General features: G+C 43.5%; 1 protein-coding gene across 3 annotated transcripts in view; it reads left to right on the top strand.

The window, feature by feature from the left end:
• Nucleotides 1-22,314, top strand: part of LOC147111946 (serine/threonine-protein kinase DCLK1) — a 508,995-nt gene extending 486,681 nt beyond the window's left edge. For 2 of the 3 annotated variants that reach the window (XM_085999354.1, XM_085999356.1), the window contains one exon: nucleotides 21,165-22,314. In XM_085999354.1, the coding sequence (XP_085855480.1) occupies nucleotides 21,165-21,329 (165 nt within the window). In that variant the 3' untranslated portion in view covers nucleotides 21,330-22,314. Of the gene's footprint in view, nucleotides 1-10,857; nucleotides 14,643-21,164 lie in introns of all 3 variants that reach the window. The other variant, XR_015079783.1, reaches the window with a different exon arrangement.
• Nucleotides 22,315-22,897: the final 583 nt, after the last annotated feature.

Genomic DNA, 22,897 nt, shown 5'->3' with positions numbered 1-22,897 from the left:
TCCCCTCCACACCATCGTGATGTCACACTTGGAGTAGGACTGGCTGGATGCCACGCTTCCCTGGAAAATCCCACCAGTTCTGCTCAGCATACTGCATGGCATAAAGCAGGCATACTTGCTGCACTGGTGCTGTAAGTAAACCCCACAATGCTGTAAAAGGAAAAGACTTGCATTTATATAGTGCTATTCACGACCCCAGGCACTTAATAGCCAATTAAGCACTGTTGTAATGTAGGAGGTGTGGCAGCTAATTTATGCACAGCAAGGTCCCACAAACAGCATTGAAAGATATAACCAGATAATTTTTTTTTAGTGATACTGGTTGAGGGATAAATATTGGCCAGGACACCAGGAGGTCTCCTCTGCTCCTCTTCGAATAGTGCCATGGGATACATATTTTGGTTCTGTCTTCACAAAGGAGGACACAAATAACCTCCCAGAGATGTCGGGGAACATAGGGTCTGATGAAAGGGAGGAACTGAAAGAAATCAGTATTTGTAAGGAAATGGTGTTAAGGAAATTGATGGGATTGAAGGCCGATAAATCCCCAGGGCCTGATAATCTACATCCTAGGGTACTTAAGGAAGTGGCCCTAGAAATAGTAGATGCATTGCTGATCATCTTCCAACATTCGATGGAATCTGGAACAGTACCCATGGATTGGAGGGTAGCTAATGTTACCCCACTATTCAAAAAAGGTGGTAGGGAGAAAACGGAGAATTACAGACCGGTAAGCCTGACATCGGTAGTGGGGAAAATGCTAGAGTCCATTATAAAAGATGTAATAGCAGAGCACTTGGAAAACAGTGACAGGATCGGACAAAATCAGCATGGATTTACAAAAGGTAAATCATGCTTGACTAATCTACTGGAATTTTTTGAGGATGTAACTGGTAAAATAGATAAGGGAGAACCAGTGGATGTGGTATATTTGGACTTTCAGAAGGCTTTCGATAAGGTCCCGCATAAGAGATTAGCGTGTAAAGTTAAGGCACATGGGATTGGGGGCAAGGTATTGACTTGGATAGAAAACTGGTTGGCAGACAGAAAGCAAAGAGTTGGAATAAACGGCTCTTTTTCCGAGTGGCAGGCAGTGACTAGTGGGGTACCGCAGGGATCAGTCCTTGGACCCCAGCTATTCACAATATATATTAATGATCTAGACAAGGGAACTAGATGTAATATCTCCAAATTTGCAGACGACACAAAGCTGGGTGGGCGTGTGCGCTGTGAGGAGGATGCTGAGAAACTACAGGATGACTTGGACAGGTTGGGTGATTGGGCAGAAACATGGCAGATGCAATATAATGTGGATAAATGTGAGATTATCCACTTTGGTGGCAAAAACAGGAAGGCAGATTATTATCTGAATGGCAATAGATTGGGAGAAGGGGAAGTGCAACGAGACCTGGGTGTCCTTGTGCACCAGTCGCTGAAGGTAAACAGCAGGTGCAGCAGGCGGTTAAGAAGGCAAATGGTATGTTGGCCTTCGTAGCGAGAGGATTCAAGTACAGGAACAAGGATGTCTTGCTGCAGTTGTACAGGGCCTTGGTGAGGCCACACCTTGAGTATTGTGTGCAGTTTTGGTCGCCTTATCTGAGGAAGGATGTTCTTGCCATGGAAGGAGTTCAGCGAAGATTCACCACGCTGATACCTGGGATGGCAGGAATGACGTATGAGGAGAGATTGGGTCGATTGGGCTTGTACTCGCTGGAGTTTAGAAGAATGAGAGGGGATCTCACTGAAACTTATAAAATTCTGACAGGACTGGACAGACTAGATGCAGGAAGGATGTTCCCGATGGTCAGGGAGTCCAAAACCAGGGGTCACAGTCTAAGGATAAGGGGTATGCCATTTAGGACAGAAATGAGGAGGAATTTCTTCACCCAGAGAGTGGTGAACCTGTGGAATCCTCTACCACAGAAGACAGTTGAGGCCAATTCATTAAATATATTCAAGAAGGAGTTGGATATATTTCTTAAGGCTAAAGGGATCAAGGGGTATGGGGAGAAAGCAGGGACCGGGTACTGAATTTGGATGATCAGCCATGATCGCATTGAATGGCGGAGCAGGCTCGAGGGGCCGAATGGCCTACTCCTGCTCCGATCTTCTATGTTTCTATCTTTTACATCCATCTCAGATGGCAGATGGGGGCTTGGTTTAACTTCTCAACAGAAAGATCGCACCTCCAACAGTGTAACGCTCCTTCAGCTTATCCAAATGATAAACAATCCAAGAGAGTTCAATTGTTGTTTAGAGAGCAGCACAACCACAAAGGACCCAAGAGGAAGGAACATCTTTTCAGGTTAGCACTTAGGCCAGAATGACCTTCTGGCAGTGGAATATGACTTACAGAAATTTAACTCCATCATCCTTTTCATTTAAGGTCACGCTTACAGGATTGCAGCACAATTATTACAAGTGCATTCTTTCACATTCAGATAGTTTGGGGTTTCATCTTCAGTATAGGAACCTGCAAAATGTGGGTAGTCGTGAAACTAATAACTCTAGTTCTGTTCTCACAGTCAACACAAACCTCCCAACACCATCAGGGAAAAAGGATGCATGCTTCCACTATACCTTTAAGAGATGCGGATAATTAGATCAGAGACAGATACTACCTCCACCAATCAAACAGCACCCCTCCCAAAAAAAATTATTGGTGATGAGAAATAAAATTAATTTTTATTCCTGTGGCTGTGGCCACTTGCATGCCACTCGTTATTTCAGCAGGTTTTCAGCACAGTGATGTGACCGGAAAAGAGGTATATTTTGTGAATGAAATTTGAATTAACTAGTATCTTAGTCAATATCAGTAATCACCTTTGAGTTGTTCATTTGGCGCAGATAGCAAAATATTTTTTAAAAGCACATTTCACACATTTGATTAGTAAGTGTTTTAATTCTTCACTTTAAAACAATAAGGCTGTATTTAGGGGGCAAGGAAGCTTTAACTGTGAACAAGAGAGAATCTTTCACTCCAGTTAAACAGTTCACTGGTTTTGCATACTTTGCCAGTGGACAAATTCTTTGTTTCTTTCCCGTTTCATTCAGACCTTCAGTAGTGCTTTCACAAATTCCTGCCAACATATTTGTTCACATCATCCTCTTTTGGTACTCATTTCGTCACTAGTTGAGAAAGAAATTTTGATACCAGAGAGTACCAACCCATCTGAGTTGGTATGAATAAGCAAGTATTAATCCTATGACTGCTTGGCAGAGTTGCTCATTTCTTTCATGTGTGCTCCTGCCATTGCGCTTGCAAGATACAGCTGAGGAACGGCACATCAAATTCATCCAAATACTTCCTTTATTGTGTCTAAGTGTTGTAAAGCAAATTCATGAGCATAACTGATCAGTTGTATTCATAATAGTTTCTGAACTAAGATGATTTAAGGGAGGCACATGACTAGCATATCATCCCAAGCTATATAGTGGAATTTGTAATTTAATCAAATAACTAGCTACAGGAAACTTTCTTTTTTCCGGCACGGACGGGACCGACGTGGTGCCGGTTCATCAAAAATTCCAGATAACCGAATGCTATAGTAAAAGATACGGAGCTGAGAGCTCCGTATAAAGCAACAAACCCTGTTGCTTAGCAACAGGTTCAAAACAATAGCCACAAGTTGCAAGCGTCTCTGTAGCTTAGCAACAGCTGCAGCCACACCCTTGCACAGCAACACATGGAGCAAGGCAAGTAATAAAAGTAACCTGAACCTACTCCTGAATTTTGCCAGTTAACCGCCATTTCCGGTTATTTAGGGGCCGGTTAATCGAAAGTTTCCTGTACTGTCACAAATGTTAGCTGGCAGGAGCTCTTGGAGTCCATGAATGCAATTGGAGCCCCACACAAGCATCATCCTTGTGATATTGAACACCAACTCTCCTTATTAGCCTGTTTTGACATAATAGTCAGACCACTGTGGTAGGATCTGACCAATGACAGAGGAGAGATGCAGATTTCTAAGGTAGTCAGCTCAGTTGGTGAGTTCCTTTTTTCCTCCAATGGAGCAGGTAATCAAATTAAATCCTGTTGACCTTCCTTCACTACTAGGAGTTAGGGATAGGATTTTGCAGGACATCTTCATTTATTACTAGACAAAAATTACTTCAATGTTACCCTCTACTTGACAAACAGAAATTTAGGTTAACCAGTGATCTGTAATTTTTGGTTGAAGACTTTTTAATATTAAATTTGTTCCACAATCTTGTACAGTATTTAAATATTTAAACAATTTCTAAACTCCAATGAATTCATGCAATTATAGATTTTTGCCCTGTATTTCCTTGTCATGTTCTTGTGTTTTTCTTGTATTTCTTTGGTGTGTTGTATTTTCTCGTATTTCTTTGATGGTATTCTTGTATTCTCTTGGTTCTTTTGCTCTATTTTCTTGTATTTCTTCTATGGTAACCCTGTGTTTCCATGATGCTTTCTTTGTATTGTCCCTGTATTTCCTTTGTGCTGTCATTGGGATTTATTTTCATGTGTACACAGAGGAGTAAGAAATCATCGGGAATACAATTGAAAAATTTAACTTCCGATATTTTGGTGAAAATTGTATGTATAAGAGGAAAATCTCCAAGAAAATATAGGGAAATGTGTGGTATTTGGGAAAATTAAGTTGCATATTACTTTGTCACTTACTTTACTTTTTTGGCTTTGATTTTCTCCCCTTTCTTTTGCTCTTATCTTTGAGTCTCATTCTGTTGGCTAGAAAGGGTACGGGATTTTATGCATGACATAAATGTAGCACATGGAAGAATTTCTAGCTAATCTCAACCTTTTCACCTCTTTCTCTGCCACATAAAATTGAGAACGCAGTATGGAGGTCCGTGCCCTTGCTGTTCTTGAGCGCCAAATGAATTATAATAATTACAGTGGATACTGGGACTGACCAAATGATCTGCAGTGGATGCATAAGCATTCAATATGGCGGGTGATGTGCATGTGCAAATTCTGTGCTGGAAGTGTGCCACCCACCATATTGGTAAAGGCTGAAGTATAGGCGTCCAGGGCCTGCTCCTGAAACAGACGTTAGGCTTCTTATTTGCATATGCAAAGGAACTAACACCTGTTTCAGGACCCCTTCCCAAAATTGAGCTATCTTGAAAGCTGCTGGCGCCAGGCGAGTTGCTTTCTGGATAACCAAATCTATATGCGGCTTAACCAGCCTCCTTAAAGTGACCACTGGAGGCCACCACCAAAAAGGTAAATTTGTTTTTAAAAAGTACTTAGCTGAATGTGGAGCTGGGAGGAACAGGAGTGCTCCTCCCAGCTTCACAGGTCTCTGGAAGACTGTTGCCAGCCCCCTCCCGATCACCGTCCCCCTCTGCCCTTCTCAGGACCTTCTTGAGGGCAGCTACCGGCAATGCAGCGGCCAAAAATTTGAATCCACTTCACTGGCGAGCTGCCTGGGGACATGCAGCAGACATGCGCAGCGCGCTGGTCTAATTGAAATGTGACCCAAGGCCCAATGTTGAGTGAGCTTCAGGCCTACCTGTTGCGGCACAGGGATCGTTCCCCGTGCCCAGTTCGCGCAGGCATGCCTAATGTCTGTCAATTGCTTGATACTAGCTTCAGATAATGACATTTCCAGCTCAAATCGGGTTGTTCAATGCAAATACCGACCTCTCACATGATCGGTTTAACTAACTTGCAAGAAACATTTCTGATGAGACCAAGTTTCCACGTGGAAAAGGCTGAAATCCATCATTCAAATACTCCAAATGTATTCAAGTCCAGTCTGATGAAACTCAAGAGTGAGATTTAATCCACAGAGAATTTGGAGGACTAACCAACCTGGACTGCTTCTGTGTACCTTCCATTGATAAGTACCAAGTTGCCCGTCCACGTGGGCACTGGTGCATGGCAAAAAGTGAATACGAGGGAAGGAAAAAACCTAGTAAAGAACATGTTCACATTGTCATTTCTCTGATTATAACATGCTCCATTAACTCTTTAACATTTTGTTTTAATTTCTATTTTTCCATTTACATTGTGAAATGATTTCAGGGCACTGTCAATAACACAAAACAACTGTGCCGGGGGCAAATCATATTGCTGGCCTGTAAGAGCAGGCTCAGCAAAGTCCACCTATGGTCAGAAGATATAGCAGCATATGGCAAAGCTATTTACATTTACAATTGTTGGTGCTGTACTTCTGGCAACATGCACAATAAAACTACTCTTGAGATGGTACTTTGTGCTGCGGGAAGAACTATTGTCATCTCATTTATATAGCAGAATGATTGATTTTCTTGCCCCATCAAGTTTGGTAACTACTCCAAACCTGTATCCTTGATGATGACATTAGCACTCACTGTTTAAACCAAATGATTCAACAAAAAAGCTAAAAATTGAAACAAAGAATGTAATTGCTAGATTTTATTTTTAAGTTACTAATGGTGAAGTTTGCTCCCTAAACAAACATATTGTGGAGCACAGACCTTATTTATTGTGGAAGCTTCTATTGAGATTGTGATGAAGAGCTGTGTATGTATATATTATTGTGCTCTTATTTGTAAGTATGCTTCCAGTTCTGCCTGTGCTTCTATGCATTTATATGTGTTTCTGCATTGAGCAAGGTCCAAACTTATTGCTGGCCTGTATCATATGGCTAGCCAAGATGTGCTTTGTTAATGCCATTTCATACAACTTGCCCACCTAACCCATGAGCTGTCCAACCAATGGCTGACCCTGCACATTCCAGCAGACTTTCGGTCCTCTATGTGTCCATGTACTTTAAACTATGGTGTAGATTTTGATCTTCAATGCCCGGGCGATTCGCACACCCATTATAGAACCTGTCTGATTTTCATTCCATTGGTCACCATTCCAGACAGAGAAATCTACCCCAGTGTGTCCGGTCTCTGCATTCTAAATCTGACAGTAGAAAACACACATCTGAAGGACATACAGAACCATGGCTACGAAAAAGTTTGCCTTTGTTTATGTCGGAATCACTAGTCTCTGTAATTCTTTTACAAACGAAAGTCAGCCATATCCCACTTATGGGATACATGGTGGGTTGCCTGGGGAAATAGACACGAATCCTAGTAGTCTTCCTGACATTATTCAAGACATAGGAAAAGGTAATGCTAAAGTTCAAGGGAATCATTCTATCAAAAGACAATTGCTTTTGTACATCTCTAACTCAGTCTACAGTCTCTTCACCCCTCATCATATTTCCCTATTTTTCTCCCCTAACATTAGTCCCTTTCACATATTCAGGCTGGGTCACTGCAGCCCACAACATCTGTATTGACCAGTCAATACTTTACCTTGAACAATACACCAAGAGGTATACTTGGAGGAAGCAATTCCTCTCCACCTAGATTATTCTATAAATATTGTACCCTTATTGCACAGCACACTGTGTGCAACTGCAAATTATAACCAAGATTCAAATTCGACTCTTCCACAGGAAGGATGTGAAGTTATAGCTGCCAATAATTCACTTTAGCAGTATAATAATTGTACATCATAGCCTACTTCCTTCACTGGTCACTAAAAAAATAAGTATAGAATGTTGGTCAATTCCCCTTCTTGCTTGTTCTCAATAAGGGTTTAGGATTGAGATTGAGGAGGCAAGAGCAGAGAATTTCACCTCTGCGACCTGGATGTGATTCCAGTCCAGTCTGATGGTATGAAAGTCTTTTCTGTCTTTTAGCTGTATAGATCCTACATGAAATGAGCATGAACAGTTGCAACCCAATTTCTAGTTGGCATGGGTCTAAAGCTCAAAATTGCCCCCAATTTGGCACTAAATTGGCAGTCTTACTCAGAGAAATCATGTGATGGCTGCTGTGGGAAATGAAAAATGTCACTAATTTAGTAAGGGGCACTCTGCAGAGACTAAGAATCAAGGCACATTATTATTTGGTCTAGTAAAGGGAACTTGAGAATTCTCAACAGTGACACTGGGTTCCCAAAATGAGAAAGTGTTCCATTTCCCAGAACTCAACCGCAAAAAATCATCAAAAAGATTAAAAAGAGAGATTGTTCTTGAGTGCAAGCACGAGCTGAGAATGATGGTAAATGTCATAACAGTTTACCTCTTCCACTGTGCATGTACATTCCTTTGTTGATGCTGTTTAGAACAGCATATCAACATGAAAAGCAATACTCTTCATGGCTATTTGATCTTGTGCTTCGATTAAAACAGGATGTAGTAGATGGGATTTCTACTTCCAATTTCAGTGTTGTAAAATTCTTACATACCATCAGCTACTCATATTATCACAACCTGAAAGTCTGTTAAATCTATACTATTAAACATTAACTTTAGTTTCTCTCAGAAAATATTGAGTGATTGTACCACAAATATGAGGTTATTAAAAATATTTTATTATGTTATATAGTTATAATAAGGACTATTTTGTGTACTGGAATAAGGACAAAGAACTTATTAAAAACAAAACAAGGCCAACAGAGGGTTTTAATCAGCTCAAGAGCCTCTATTCCAGCATAAAACTTACAGAAACGTTTACTATGGCCATTAGTAGATCAATGGTAACATAACTATTGAATTCAGACAGCTGAACTTGCTCTTGGAATGTATGCTTTGCCCCACATTAATCTCTACTCTCTCAGTCAATACAATCCCTAAGATTCAAATAATCTATTTTTTGATAAATTATTTTTGGGTATTGTTTTAATAGCTTTTTTTTATCATTTCAGTGTTTCTAATAAATTAAAAGTGATTCATTCCTGAAATATGAATGATGGTAAAGTGCTCATGTCGGCAGGGAATGTACACACAAAGAGTGGAAAGATCATGAGGTCTTTAACTCGCCTGTTTTCTGCTTATTCTACACTGCACTTTGAATTCCTGATTTGGTTGCCTGATGCCTGAGAGAGTTTCATTATCAATTCAAATCTGATTCTAAATACTGTGGTTTTCCTTGTTTCATGTACAGTGTGCTAATCTCATCCATTTCAAATGAGGGCTAAAGGCCAGATAGCTTCTTGCATGTCCAGAACAGATCCCTTAAAGCTGCACTGTTCACTTCTTTTTGTTGCCACACTAGTAAACCATAGGCATTGCTTTCAGTCCTCATCTCTCACTGGCTTTAATGGCCACAACCTGAAATTCCAGAATGCCTGTTAAATCCATACTATTAAGCATTAACTTTAGTTTCTCTCAGAAAACATTTGAGTGATTGTACCACAAATATGAGGCTATTAAAATATTTTGTTGTTATGTTATATAGTTATAATAATGGCCATGCTAGCATTTTATGTACTGGAATAAGGACAAATAACTTCATTTAAAAAAAACAAGGCCAACAGAGGGTTTTAATCAGAGGGCCTCTTCCAGCATAAAACTTTCAGAAGCATTTACAATGGCCATTAGTAGAGTAATGGTAATATAACTATTTTCTGAGAGAAACTAAAGTTAATGCTTAATAGTATGGATTTAACAGACTTTCAGGAATTTCAGGTTGTGGCCAATATGCCTCTGGTGCACTCGCATCCTTTTCCATTAAAGCCAGTGAGAGATGAGGACTGAAAGAATTGACTATCTACAGGCCAAAGTGCAGCTATTTGGCAATGATGGAGAAAATCTGATACCGCAAACTCCAATTCAGGAAGAGGGCAGTAATAGAGCTGTGCCACCTGTTTCAGGATTTGCAGCCACTTTCTGTCATAGGGATGGTACTGCCACTGTCAAATTGGCTGATACCAGTGATGTCTCTGCTCTAGTCTGGCTCCTTCCAGGCAAGAGAAGGGGACATCACCAGTATCAGCCAATTTGCTATCCACAGGTGTATCAAATAGATAACTATTCATTATTCATTGTTCAACAGGACCAACGCTCTCATCTCCTTTCCCACTAAACAGCAACAGCAGCATGATAGGCTGCCCAATTTCATTACACAACTGGATTTCCCAGAAGGCCATTGGTGGCATTGAATTGGCCATTTATGTCCCTAGGCACAAACTGAAAGAGGTTAAACTCCATCAAGGTGCAGCAAGTCAGGGACCAGGAACAATGCATCATACAGGACAATGCCAACCTCCAGGCTTTAGTTACAACACTTCCATTTTAAAACAGAGGTCTGTTGCAGATTTATTTGAAGGCAAAGCCAAACTGGAAGGCTGTCACCTTGAAAACCAAGACTATTAGTCCTGGATAATGGCACCCTTGCAGTATCTACAGACAGAAGCAGAGTGTAGATCCAACAAAGTCTGTATATCTACCAGGATGATTACTGATCATATATTGGCATCTTCATCTGACTTGACAGATGGGGGGTGGGGGTTGTGCCTTACAATATAGCCCTGCCAGTGTGTCTCAAATCATTGTCATCTGCTGTATGCTCCACAATTTTGCAATAGTCACAGAGAATGGAGAAGGCCACCAGTACAGCCAGGAAAATGATAAATTCAGACTAGATAGCCTCTGATATATTGAAGCCTGAGCACTCTATAGCAGCAAGTAACAGTCCGAGTTGGTTTTAACACTGGGGTCTCTGATGTAAATGCTCTTGGAGTTGTTATGTACTCCATGGTAGACTTCAATACAGAGAAGCTTTTCTGTATAGATGTGGTGAGCAGCTAAGCCAGACCATTTGAATCCTGAAACATAGGAACAGCAGTGGGCCATTTAGCCCCTTGAGCCAGTTCTGCCATTCAATGAGATCATGGCTGATCTGTATCTTGCCTCCATCCACCTGCCTTGACACCATATTCTTTTATACCCTTGACTAGCAAAATCTATCGATCTCAAGTTTGAAATTATTAATTGAGTTAGCATCTACTGCTTTTGTGGGAGAGAGTTCCACACTTCTACCATTCTTTGCCTGAGTCCTATTCTACTCTGAGCTGAGTTTTTTTTAATTTGTTCTCAGGATGTGGGAAATGTTAACAGGAAAGCATTTGTTGGCCTGAGAAGGTGCCATTGGGCCTTCATTCTGAACTACTGCAGTCTTTTTTGTGGTGATGCTCTCATGATGGTGTCAGGTAAGGAATTTCAGGATTCTGACCCAGAGAAATCTCCTCTCCACCACTAAGACTGCTTTCTTCTACCTCTGTAGCGTTGCCTACCTCAGCACATCTGCCTCTGAAACACTTAAACATTCCCTGTCACCTCCAGTGTGCTCACTGACCTTTCATCCTCCACAAACTCCAAGTTGCCCAAAGCTCTGCTGCGCCTACCTTGTCCCACACTAAGTTCTGAAAACCCATCTCTTCAACCAAGCTTTTGGTTACCTCTCCTAATCTCTCTTTTCCTTGTCCTTGTCAATTTTCCAGATGCCTGTCTGTAAAACATAGTGGAATTTTGTTACATTAAAGGTGCTGTATAAATGAATGTTAAGTGGTAATTAAATGGTAATGTTGTAGTGCACTTTCCCACACTCCGGATTGGAGTGCAGGTTATTTCTGTGTGTGTGTGTGTGTGTTACTAGCCTTTTAAGCCAGTTATGAGTCTCAGGCAAATGTGAACTCCAACAGAGTAGGTTATATATGCAAATATATCAAAGGCAACTAGGGATGGGCAATAAATGCTGGCCTTGCCAGCGACGCCCAGATCCCATAAGTGAATTTTAAAAAATCAAATGTTGGGAATTAATGGCCATGTTGCGTACAGACAGTGGAAAAACTAGCATAGTCTGTTTAACCCCATTTGTATGCAATCAAGAATGCCCAGTTATATGTCCAGTTCATAACTTTTATCTGTAGCATTAAGAGAATACTCTGAACAAGAATAGGATTCCATGTGCATTACATTTCTGAAAAAGACTTTCATATGTCATGCAGAGGCTGTGAAGTTTTTCTGACATGGAATTTCCAGTTATACAATTTCTATATACGTTTTGTTGGTGCATGTGCACATTCATGCAACAACAACAACTCGTATTTATATAGCACCTTTAATGTAGTAAAACGTCCCAAGGGGCTTCACAGGAGCGTGATAAAACAAAATCTGACACCGAGCCACATAAGGAGATATTCGGGCAGATGACCAAAAGCTTTGTCAGAGAGGTAGGTTTTAAGGAGTGTCATAAAGGAGGAAAGAGAGGTGGAGAGGTTTAGGCAGTGTATTTTGTCACTCAGTGTAGTGTGGTCTACAGTATAACTCTGGTCTGCAGGCTGCAGTATTACACTCTCCATATATTGGGCTGAGATAGGTAGATGTAGTATAACAGCAGCCCTAGCCATTATAAAAACATCTAAGTACACAATTTGTTTGATTCTAAAGTTTGTGTGATGGCAAATATGGCAGATCTCAACCAACTTTTCAGCAGAAGCTGCTTCAGTGTGTTCCAAGAATGGAGTCTTAAGACTAGGAGTATGTTTATATTCCGTACTTATTTTCAGCATAGCGCCTAATCTATATTTTTAGTTATTGCTCTAAATGGCTTTCAAAATGTTGAAATAAGAACAATCTTTCCATACTGGCAGGTGGCAGTGGCTCAATGGCATCATTAGTTTATTCTAATGTTCCAAACGTAAAAAACCTTAAATATCCATAAAATAATGAATCTAATTTAACGCTCCAAGTGTTGGAAATAGAATGCTCACCACTTTCTTTGCTAAATTGTTTTCTATTTTCACTTTTGATGTTGATTATAACTCACAAGCGACAGTCCAGTCAACCTGAGTTATGGAAATAAAAACCCTATTATACAAAGAGTTATTGAATATTATCTATTTCTGCACATCTTGGCCCTGATTTTGCGGTCGGTATGACGGCGTACTCTGAGCGTACACTGTCATACCGCCTTTGAAATTGACCACAAGTTCAAGCGCATGCGCTAAATCCCAAACTTGCAATCTGTCAAGTTCCAACTCCGCACCGGCTTCGCTGCACATTTTACCTACCCATTGAAATCAATGTGCTGGCGAAAAGGTGGGCTAACCTACTGCACATTAATTACCCTGACATTTTTTACAACTGGTGCAAACAGGCGCAGGAGCCTGTTGCACAGAGTAAGGGATGGGAGGGATGAGAAAATTGTATTAGTCGGTGGGTGCTGACTAACCCGTTGTGTGTTTCCAGCATTTTCTGATTAAAAATTTCATGGCCAGACACAAAGTTCTTTTCATGTAATCTTTCCCGATGAGTTTTTGAACAGAAATTAAGCACAGTAAACACCAGCAATAGGCACTCTAGATTGGATATATTGGTTTATGGGCAAAGTTTTTGTGTGCCGATTATTTCTCAACATAAAAAACCTTCTGAATTATAGAAACATTTTGTGCTGGGGTTTGCTACTTTGGGCACAATTCAAATAATGGAGCATCTAATCTAATACTGAGTAGGTAAGAACCGTTTATCTAACAAATGCAGTATTATTTACACATAGTTATGAAAGATGTTTGATCAAATGTATATCTGACATAACTAAAATATATATACCTACCTTTTTAAATCCCTTCAACCAACATTTCCAATTAAGAGTGGCTACTAAATGCTTTGTAGATTGTAAATATATGCCCGTAGGAGACTTCTGTCTTCTGTTGACATATATTTACAATAGCAATCTCCTCTGTTTCCTGATTGACTAAGAGTCAGGAAATGAAAGAAGCACTGCCCCACGTGATCCCAGGTTTGCATACGCACAACGGTGCGTCCCTGGGATACGTGGGCCACTATGCTGTGCACAACTCTGCAGCATCTGAAAGCAACTTCACGAAGGGGGGTTCGCACGAGGTAAGTGGATTTCGTTCAGATATCGGTGGCGTACTCCTTAACTACGCCGCCGACCACGAATTCAGGGCCAATATATAGGTCGAGGCAGCTAACTGAGACAGTAGGCACTGGGAAGTCAGACTGTGATATGAAGTTCTGACCAGCTGTGGTCAGTGTGAGAGAAGCATGAGAAATAAGCACTATTTTATTTCTTTTTTAATGATTTTAATTTATGTATTCATTTTTAAAATCTAAATACTGGATGGGTTTTCTGATTTTTATTTTTCAAAGGTCGTTGCTTCTGCCTAGTCAAATCAGAAACAAAATCAGAACAGTTGGATGACCCTGACAGGGGACATCGGAAATGCCGGTTTTAGGCATGCACTGCGCATGCGCTGGAAACCGGCATTTCCGATCTGTCAAGAAAGCTCCTGACAGATCCTCCGGCTGCCCTGGAGCAGGGCCTCTGCGGGCGGATAGTTCCGCTTTTTGGAGACACTTTGCCCACAGAAAACACTTACAATTCTTGTGCCTGGTAAAAGCAGGCGTACGGCCTGCTTTTACCAGGATAAGAGTTGAAAAAAAGTAAACTTAAAAAATAAAAAAAAATTCCACAGATTTATCATTTAAAAATACTTTTTAAAAAAAGGTAAGTTTATTTTTAGCCCCGTAAAAAAACTTTAATTATTTCTTTCAAAAATTTAAAGTTTTGTTTAAACTAGTTAATTTATTGGACTTTCAAGTCATTTTAAAAATGTGATTAAAAAAAAATTTTATTTACAGTTTTACTTTGTTTTGGGGATGATCTCCATTCATATATTTGACAGGTCTTCCTGTCAAATGTATGAAGGGAGATTCCCTTCTTTGATTGGCTCCCCATGGCCCACCTGATCCCAAGGACACTGCGAACTACCTGCACCTCTGGGACACATGGGCCCTGCGCACCGGCAGTTTGGAGAGGCCCAGCAGCGGAATTGTACACCTTCCAGGAGCCCTGAGGTAAGGGCGCAGATTTTTCCAGATCGCAGCCCTCCACCCGCGGGAGGCCTGCGATCGGAATATCTGGGCCATTAGCTTTAGTGGTTAACCATGTTGCTTACTTTACTGTATAAATTCTCAGTGTTCAACTTTGTTTCCCATTTAGTGTAAATAGATAATGGGCCGTAATTTGCGACCCCTACGAGTGCGCATGAGGTGCGCAAGTTCTGGGTTTAGGCATGCACGACAACCCAGAGCTTGCGATCTGTCAAGAATTCTCTTGACAGATGATCCGCATCCCCGGGAAAAGGGCCTCCACGGGCAGAGATTTGGGTTATTTGGCCAACTTCCGCCCGCTGAATGGCTGTGAAATTCTTACGCCTGGTAAAAGTAGGCATAAGGCCTGCTTTTACCAGCATAAGAGTTTTAAAAAATAGAAAAATTACATTTTATCACTCATTTATATTTTAAAAACCCTGTCCAATAAGGTAAGTTTATTTTTAGCCCCATTAAAAAATTTACATTTTTTTCAAAAAATAACATTTTTGTTTCAAATATTTAATTCAATGGCATTTAAATTAATTTTAAATATGTAATGTGTTTGTGTATTTTTTAAGTGATCCCCATTCATACTTATGGGGATTTCGTACGTACGGAACTTCCATAAGTATGAATGGGGATTCCCTTCTTTTATTGGTCGGGCCAGCCCATGTGATCCCAGGGGCGCTTGCGAACCACATGCGCCCCTGGGATACGTGGGCCTCTACCCGCGGATACCTGGAGAGGCCCAGGAGTGCGAGTCTCCGTACCTCCCGGACCACCAGGTAAATTCGTAGATTTTTTTACAGGTCGGAGGCATCCGCCCGCAGGAAGCCTCAAACCGCAAATTTTGGGCCAATATTTTATAAGCAGGGTCATAAGTTCATGGTGAATGAATATGCCAAATTCTATTTATATTATATGGGGGAAGGGCAATTTTATGGTGTTTTAGCATTGCATTCCATGATTCTGTCTGCTTTTCGTGTGAAAATAGAAAACCAGTGGCCTTGCCTATATTATACAAAGAGACTACTATTCCATATAATCAGGGCCATTGGCTTATGGTGACTGAATAAGTCAAATTCAATTTTTATTACATGGAATTCCAGGATTTTTACTGTTTTTGGATCACAATATGCAAAAACTGCAAACCAATGGTCATGATTATAATTCTAAAAGGAAGAAAGGCTAGAACTACTTTATACTTTAGACATAAATAATGATCAAATGAACGAAGTACTGGAGGGTAATACACGCCGCAACCTCAGGAAGGAGCCGGCGGTTGTAGGAATGGGGGGCAGCAGAGAAAAACTGATTGAGAAAATTAATCCCTTCTCTTCAAAGAGAACAAATTAAACATTTTGGCCTAGAAATTCGGTTGGTAGCGCCGGCGCTGAGCGCCTAAAGAGACCTAGAATTGGGGCGATACCCTATGTTGGGGCGTTCGCTATGAAGATAGCGACAACTCAGATATTGACTATACATTTTGCGCCTGCGCTAAGTGTTTCCGCGCGCCCGCGCGCGCAAGCAGATCATGACGTCATTTCAGTGTGCAACGCCTTTTAGGAGCGCCTGAGCGCATATTGGGTGGCACCCGGAGCCTTAGCGCCCAGCGCTATTAGTGACAGTTCGAGGGAGGGCTAACAGGCCCTTCTCGGAGTAGGGGAGCGCTATTTAAAGGGGACAGCTTTAGTGCAGAATCTTCTGCCACTTGGCCTGCTCATTGCGATCGTTGCTAGAGAGAGTTGGCGAGCTAATGTGGAGCGGAGTTCTGGGAATTTAGCTTTACAGTACTTGGGACCTTCAAACCTGTCCGAAGCACTTGCAGCACTACACCTAAAAGCCTTTTGACCAACTGGCATCGGAATGAGAGCTTGTTTGGAGGGCGACGGCCTCATCGCCCAACACTGTGAAGGGGCAGAGAGACGGCGGGAGAGAGGGCCGGGATTGGTCAGAAGGAGGAGGGGCAATGGAGGTCGGCCAATCCGACGGGAAGCTGCGAGGGTCTTTAGGCAGCAGGTGACAAGCCTTGACATGTCGGAGGAGCAGTGTTTGGGAAGGCTCCGATTCTGGAGGGACATTGTTACTGATCTGTGCCACCTGCTTGGTCAGGATCTGCAGCCGCGTGAACGCTGCAGAACCTCTCTGTCCGTGATGGCTAAACTGACTGATGGCCTCCATTTTTATGCCAACGGATCCTTTCAGTCAGCCCTTGGGGACATTGCGACTGTCGCTCAGGTTGCAGTCCACTGTTGCATCCGGAAAGTTACAGATGCCCTTTATAGGCGAAGGCGTCAATTCATTACCTTCCCTCGGACCCTGCACAAGCAGGCGGAGGGCGCGCAGGGTGTCGCTTCTATTGCGGACTTACCCATGGTGCAGGGGGCGAGTGACAGCACACACGTGGCTTTGAGGGCGCCATGCCATCATCCTTAGGACTTCCGCAACCGCAAGGGGCTCCACTCCCTCAACATGCAGCTGGTCTGTGACCACCGCCAAATCATCATGGCAGTCACCGCGCATTTCCCAGGGTGCAGCCACGATGCCTTTATCCTGCGGTTGACCTCAGTTTATTACCTTTTTGAGGGGCTGCCTCGAAGACGAGGCTGGCTTACTGGGGACAAGGGCTATCCTCTCTGGCCATGGCTGATGACAACACTCCGTGTGGCCGACACCCCAGCAGAAGAGCTGATCAGCAGCGGCCATCAGGCGACCAGGCACAGTAAACAGCACACTATTGGTGTTGTCAAAAAGCGTTTCCAATGTCTCGAAGATTCGGGGGGATCCCTGCAGTACTCGCCACAGAAAGTGGGACACATCGTCGTCGTCTGCTGCATGCTCCACAACTTGGCAAATCGACGCACCCAGCCAATTCCAGCTGTCCCTCAACGACCAGCAGAGCAGGCGGAGGAGGAGGAGTATGAGGAGGAGGAGGAGGAGGAGGAGGAAGAGCAGGCGGAGGAGGAGGAGGAAGAGCAGGCGGAGGAGGAGGAGGAAGAGCAGGTGGAGGAGGCGGAGGAGGTGGAGGAAGAGCAGGCGGAGGAGGAGGAAGAGCAGGAGGAGGAGGAGGAAGATGGAAGGGCTGCTGAAAGTGGAAGGGCCATACGTCAGAGGCTCATCTGGACTCGTGTCGAGACCCCTGTGGCGGAATGATGAGAGTCTTAACTCATGCGCACTTTGGATGTTTGAGGGCCTCTGAATGCCAGCATCACTGAAACTAGTCACATGCACCATGCCACATTCAAACTTCTGTTTATTGGCACAAAAGTCTTTCATTACAGCTAAACAACGTAATGTCAACAGAAACCATAACTTTCAAAATAACTGTGAACTGTTCGGCCAAGCCGCAAAACTCAACAAACCTTCTGCAAATATAACAACAGGTGAGGGTGTCCTTGAATTTGGACAAACAAACGTCTCAGCACCTCCCTCTACAACTGGCCCCTTGAGGGAGAACGACTTCTCTTTCGCACCCGGCCCCTTCCCGCCCTGCTGCTCCTACGTAATTGGACCCCAGTGGCGGCCTCAAGGCTGGGGGATGCCTGCTGACTGTCTGGAAGCGCAGAAGCCCCTGAGGGACGGCCTGGCCGACCTCTGGGCTTGGAGGGTGCGGACGCAGGATGCTTGATGTGACCATGGCTGGAAGCAGTGTGGCCTGCAGGCGGTGGCAGCTGCAATGCAGGCGTCCCAGCGCTGGCATGTGCAATGGTCTCCTGCTGAGAGAGGACACCTGCACCATGGTCGGACGACACACTGGCTATCTGAGGGGAGCGGCTCGGCTCATCCGCCACAATCGCATGCTCCACTGATTCCTGGCCTTGTATGGGACTGGAAGGGCCCGGGGTGATCCTAACTGATGCAGAGAGGGTGGCTACAGTGAGAGATCGCGTTGCGTCAATCTGGCTGTGGAGGAGCCCAGCAAGTGACTGCGTGGCAACAGTGAGGACCTGTGTGCCAGGTGCCAGTGCTTCGGAGAAGGCCTGGACAGTTCTTCCCATTGCTTCGGACAAGGCAGGTGCCGACCGCTCCACTGCCTCGGACAAGCCCTGCACAGAACTTTCCAGGGATTGTCCGAAGCCCTGAACAGTCCTTTCCATAGCCGACTCAAAGCCGTGGACAGTCCTCTCCATTGTTGGGCCGAAGCCCTGGATAGTCCTGTCCATTGTTGCCCCGAAGCCCTGGATAGACCTGTCCATTGTTGCCCCGAACACCTGGAGAGTCCTGTCCATTGTTGCCCCAAAGCCCTGGAGAGTCCTCTCCATTGTTGCCCCAAAGTCCAACATACTCTTAGCCAATGAATCTATTGACTCAGGCATCTTCTCGACTGCAGCCATCAGCTCCGTGTGTCTGACCCGGGCCTGTTTGCTCATCTCAGCCAGGCGACGCACCTCATCTGCACTCTGTGCAACAGTCATCACGACCTGCCTTGCCTATCCCCCATGCGTTGCTGCATGCCGCTTGGTCCGGCAACTGGTTCATCCTCAGAGCCCCCCCCCTCCCCTCCAGGGGACTACTATCCCCAGTCTGTAGATGTGTCAGCTCCCCGGATTCTGCAACGGCTGGTCCGGATTCCTCCTGGTCCTCGCCTCCGGTGGCACTGGCAGCTTCAGCGCGTTGAGCCCGAGTTGGTGCTGCTTCATCTGAAAGTGGGAGGTGGAAGAGTGGCTTTAGCAAAAGGACAGCTTTGCTGAAAGGCATGCCAGATTGCGGCAAGGCTCTGACATGGCTGCGCACTGAGGATGCATGCTGGCGGGGGGACCAAGTGGAAGGCAGCAGGTGAAAAAGGTGAGAGTCTTACCCTCGCTGTCGGTAATGGGGTCGGCAGATGCAGTGGTCACAGGACCAGACAGACGTTCTCCAAGTATCTGGTGCACTCTCTCCTCCAGATCCGTGAGAGTGACCACTTGTGGAGGTCCGCCACCGGTTCGACGCTGCTCCTTTCGGATCATCGCCAGCGTGGACTGCAGGGGAAAGAAGGGGAAGTTCTGTAACATGATGCCTTGAGAGATCATCGCATGCCCCCCATGGTGCAAGAGCCCTTACATGAGGCCTTGAGACATCATCGCATGCCCCCCATGGTGCAAGAGCCCTTACATGAGGCCTTGAGACATCTGTCCATGTGTGTGCCCAGAAAGGGCCATGGGTGCATGCTGACAGATGGCCATTGGGGCATCATTGCAGCAGGGTGCCCGAAGTCAGCTGCAGATGGAGGGAATCAGAAGTTAGCTAAACCACACTCACCCTAACGATCCGTGTGAGGTCGTTGAATTTCTTCCTGCACTGAACAGGGGTCCTGGTCGCCATGCTGCTGGAGTTGACCCTCACAGCAACCTCCCTCCAAGATCGTCGGTAAGCCTTCTGATTCGGCCTCTTGCCATTATCCAGATACAGGACCTCTCGACGGTGTTCAACTGCAGCCACCAAGTGGTCCAGAGCCTCAGTGCTGAAGCGCTCTGCTCTCTGTCTAACCTTCTCCATGCTGAACAAGTTTGTAACGCCAGACAAGGGCGAGCGCCGATTCTGAGGCCTACAGGGCGTTGGGTGTTGAAGCTCAGGCTGACTGACCCACCCCTTTAAGTGCCAGCCGGCGCCTGGAGGTCTCGTGGTATCCCGTAATTGAGATCACCTGCGCTGCGCCCGTCCGCGTCGATATTGAGTAGCGCCTGAACTTTTGCGCCTTAAGAGCACCGTGCAACGGCTGAATTAGCGCCTCAATCCCCTTTGGGGGCGATGCAACCCAATATCTCGCCAGGCAGCGATAACTTTCGTCTGGCTATAAACTTAGCGCTCCGCCAGTTCTAACACCTCAAGCGGGGCTGTACCCAATTTCTAGGCCTTTATGTCATCTCCAACCTCACTCTAACAGAGGCTCTAGTATTCCTGCATTTAGGCATACATTATAGTGAATGTTCCATAACATGGAAAAGGCCTTGAGCCAAAAGTCTTGAACTAAAATCTTACAATATATTCAGTGCTGTGAATAAGAACCTTATGATGAGGGTGGGCTGGATTTACTTTTGCATGAATTTCCCATTTCAAAGTGAGCAGAATAAAATGTGTTTTTTGAGTATTGGAAAGCTAACTTCAACAAATCATTTCTACAACATTATTTTATAGCAAAGAAGTTTTATGCAAAATATTCTGGAATGCTTCTAAAATCACAGGTTAGAAATACAAACAACAGTTGCAAAATGTCCATGGTCGTGATTATAATTCTAAAGGGAAGAAAGGCTGGAACTACTTTAAACATAAATAATGATCAAATGAATGAAGTACTGAAGGGTAATACACACCGCAACCTCAGGAAGGAGTCAACGGTTGTAGGAATGGGGGGGTAGCAGAGAAAAACTGATTGAGAAAATTAATCCCAATGGAAAACATACCAATGAAATATATATTGATTAAGCATTGTTTCCATTGATCACTGATTGTAATATTAGATTATGTTCCTATATTTGTCCCAAACCTGATTTTTTCTCATTTACTATTTTATGACCCTGACAGACCACCGCTCTTGATAAGGAGAGGCAGGTTTTCCGAAGAAGATGCAACCAGGATGTGAGGAGAGGCTACGTGGTACAAACTAACGCACCAGAACACAACTCTGAATCTGAAGATTACTCACCAAGCTCGTCTGAGACTGTTCGCTCACCAAATTCTCCCTTTTAATGAACCCTGTTCTCGTTACCAAGCTCTAATTGCTTAGTGCAATTTTATAAATCATTTCTTAAGAAATAATGAATGTTTAGTTAGTCAAGCTAGGACAATGTTGCACTGATATATGAACAGTATTGATTCTAGCATGGTTTAATGGAAAAGCACAAGGCATGTGAAGGTGTAGGTAAATCCAGCTGCTTTGCAATTCAGCCATTGTCTGTATTCTTAACCATTTAGGCGCTGTGTTTTCCTTGCACCATGAAGCACATTGACGTTCTCTGTCTCTGACCATCTCTCTTTAAAAAGAAAATCAGTTTGTCATGGTGCAAACATGCTACTGTTGTTCAAAAGGTTCTGAATCTCTGTGAAGGAGAAATTTATGAATCAGTTTATGAATCTTGAATTCTACAATATAATCAGTGTCCATTGCATTTTCTTACGCAACTTTATCTTTCACTTGGTATTCAAATTAAGTTGTAGCAGTTAAAAAAAAAAATATTGTAAATCGATGATGAACAACTTGATTATTCCAAAATCTAGTCTGACGAAACTCTGCTTGAACAGTACTTTTCACAGAGCATAGAACGGTGAGATAGGTGACTAGGATCGTATCTGTGTGTACCATCAACAACCACTGAACAGCAGTATTGTATGATATGACAAAACTGAAGTAAAGCTCCACAGTTTGATATTTAGTTCATTAGAGAAGTAATAAAATTTATGTTAGAATACTTGTATCAACTGTGTAAAACATCCTCGAAGATGAAAAGCTTTCACATGGATAAACTTTCACAAATTTAAAATCTTTTCTTCTATTTATCAGGCAACCAACACCTGAGGTCAAGAAGATCTTTCCTACAGACTATTTTGTAGAAAGTAGTGAAAGTTAACTCGTGAAATGTCATTGCTTTACAGTAGTCATCATCTGACTAAGTGTGGTGCATACTACAATAAATAAACAAGCCAAATCTGTGAATAAATGATTTATTGATAACCAGGATGATGCATGATGGTTGATGTGTTGTTTCTTATCCATCAGCAGGTAGATATTCTCAGTTAAAGCAGACAAGGGCTTGATTGGTGTATTGAGAAGGGGTTGGAGAAAGGTGCTGACAGGAGCTTGATTGGTGTATTGTGAAGTGGGTGGGGAAAGATGCTGCTACATTTTATGCTCCATTGGCAAGCTGGATGCCAAATCACCAGCATGACCAGGAAATCTGGAAGGAAGGTAACTTAAGGGCAGACCTTCAGATACCAAACTAAAGAAGCAGTTATTAGGATGGATGACTGAAAACTAGATCAAATAGGTAGGATTTAAGGAGGGTCTTAAAGGAGGAGAGAGAAGTAGAGAGGTTTAGGGAGGGAGTTCCAGAGCATAGGGCCTTGACAGCTCAGCGCATGACTGCCAGTGGTAGGGTGAAGCAAGGGGGTGCACAAAAGACCAGCAGTTCTGGAGGGGTTGAAGGGCTGAAGGATGTTACTGAGTTAGGGAAGGTGAGGCCATAAAGGGATTTAAACACAAAATGGGAATTCTAAATTGGAGGCATTGCAGGACCGGGAGCCAATGTAGATCAGTGAGG

Source organism: Somniosus microcephalus, chromosome 10 (assembly GCF_052327205.1).
Source record: "Somniosus microcephalus isolate GS21.2 chromosome 10, FLI_Smic_1.0, whole genome shotgun sequence".
Taxonomy (NCBI): Eukaryota; Metazoa; Chordata; class Chondrichthyes; order Squaliformes; family Somniosidae; genus Somniosus; species Somniosus microcephalus.
This window is presented reverse-complemented; position numbering and strand designations above follow the sequence as displayed.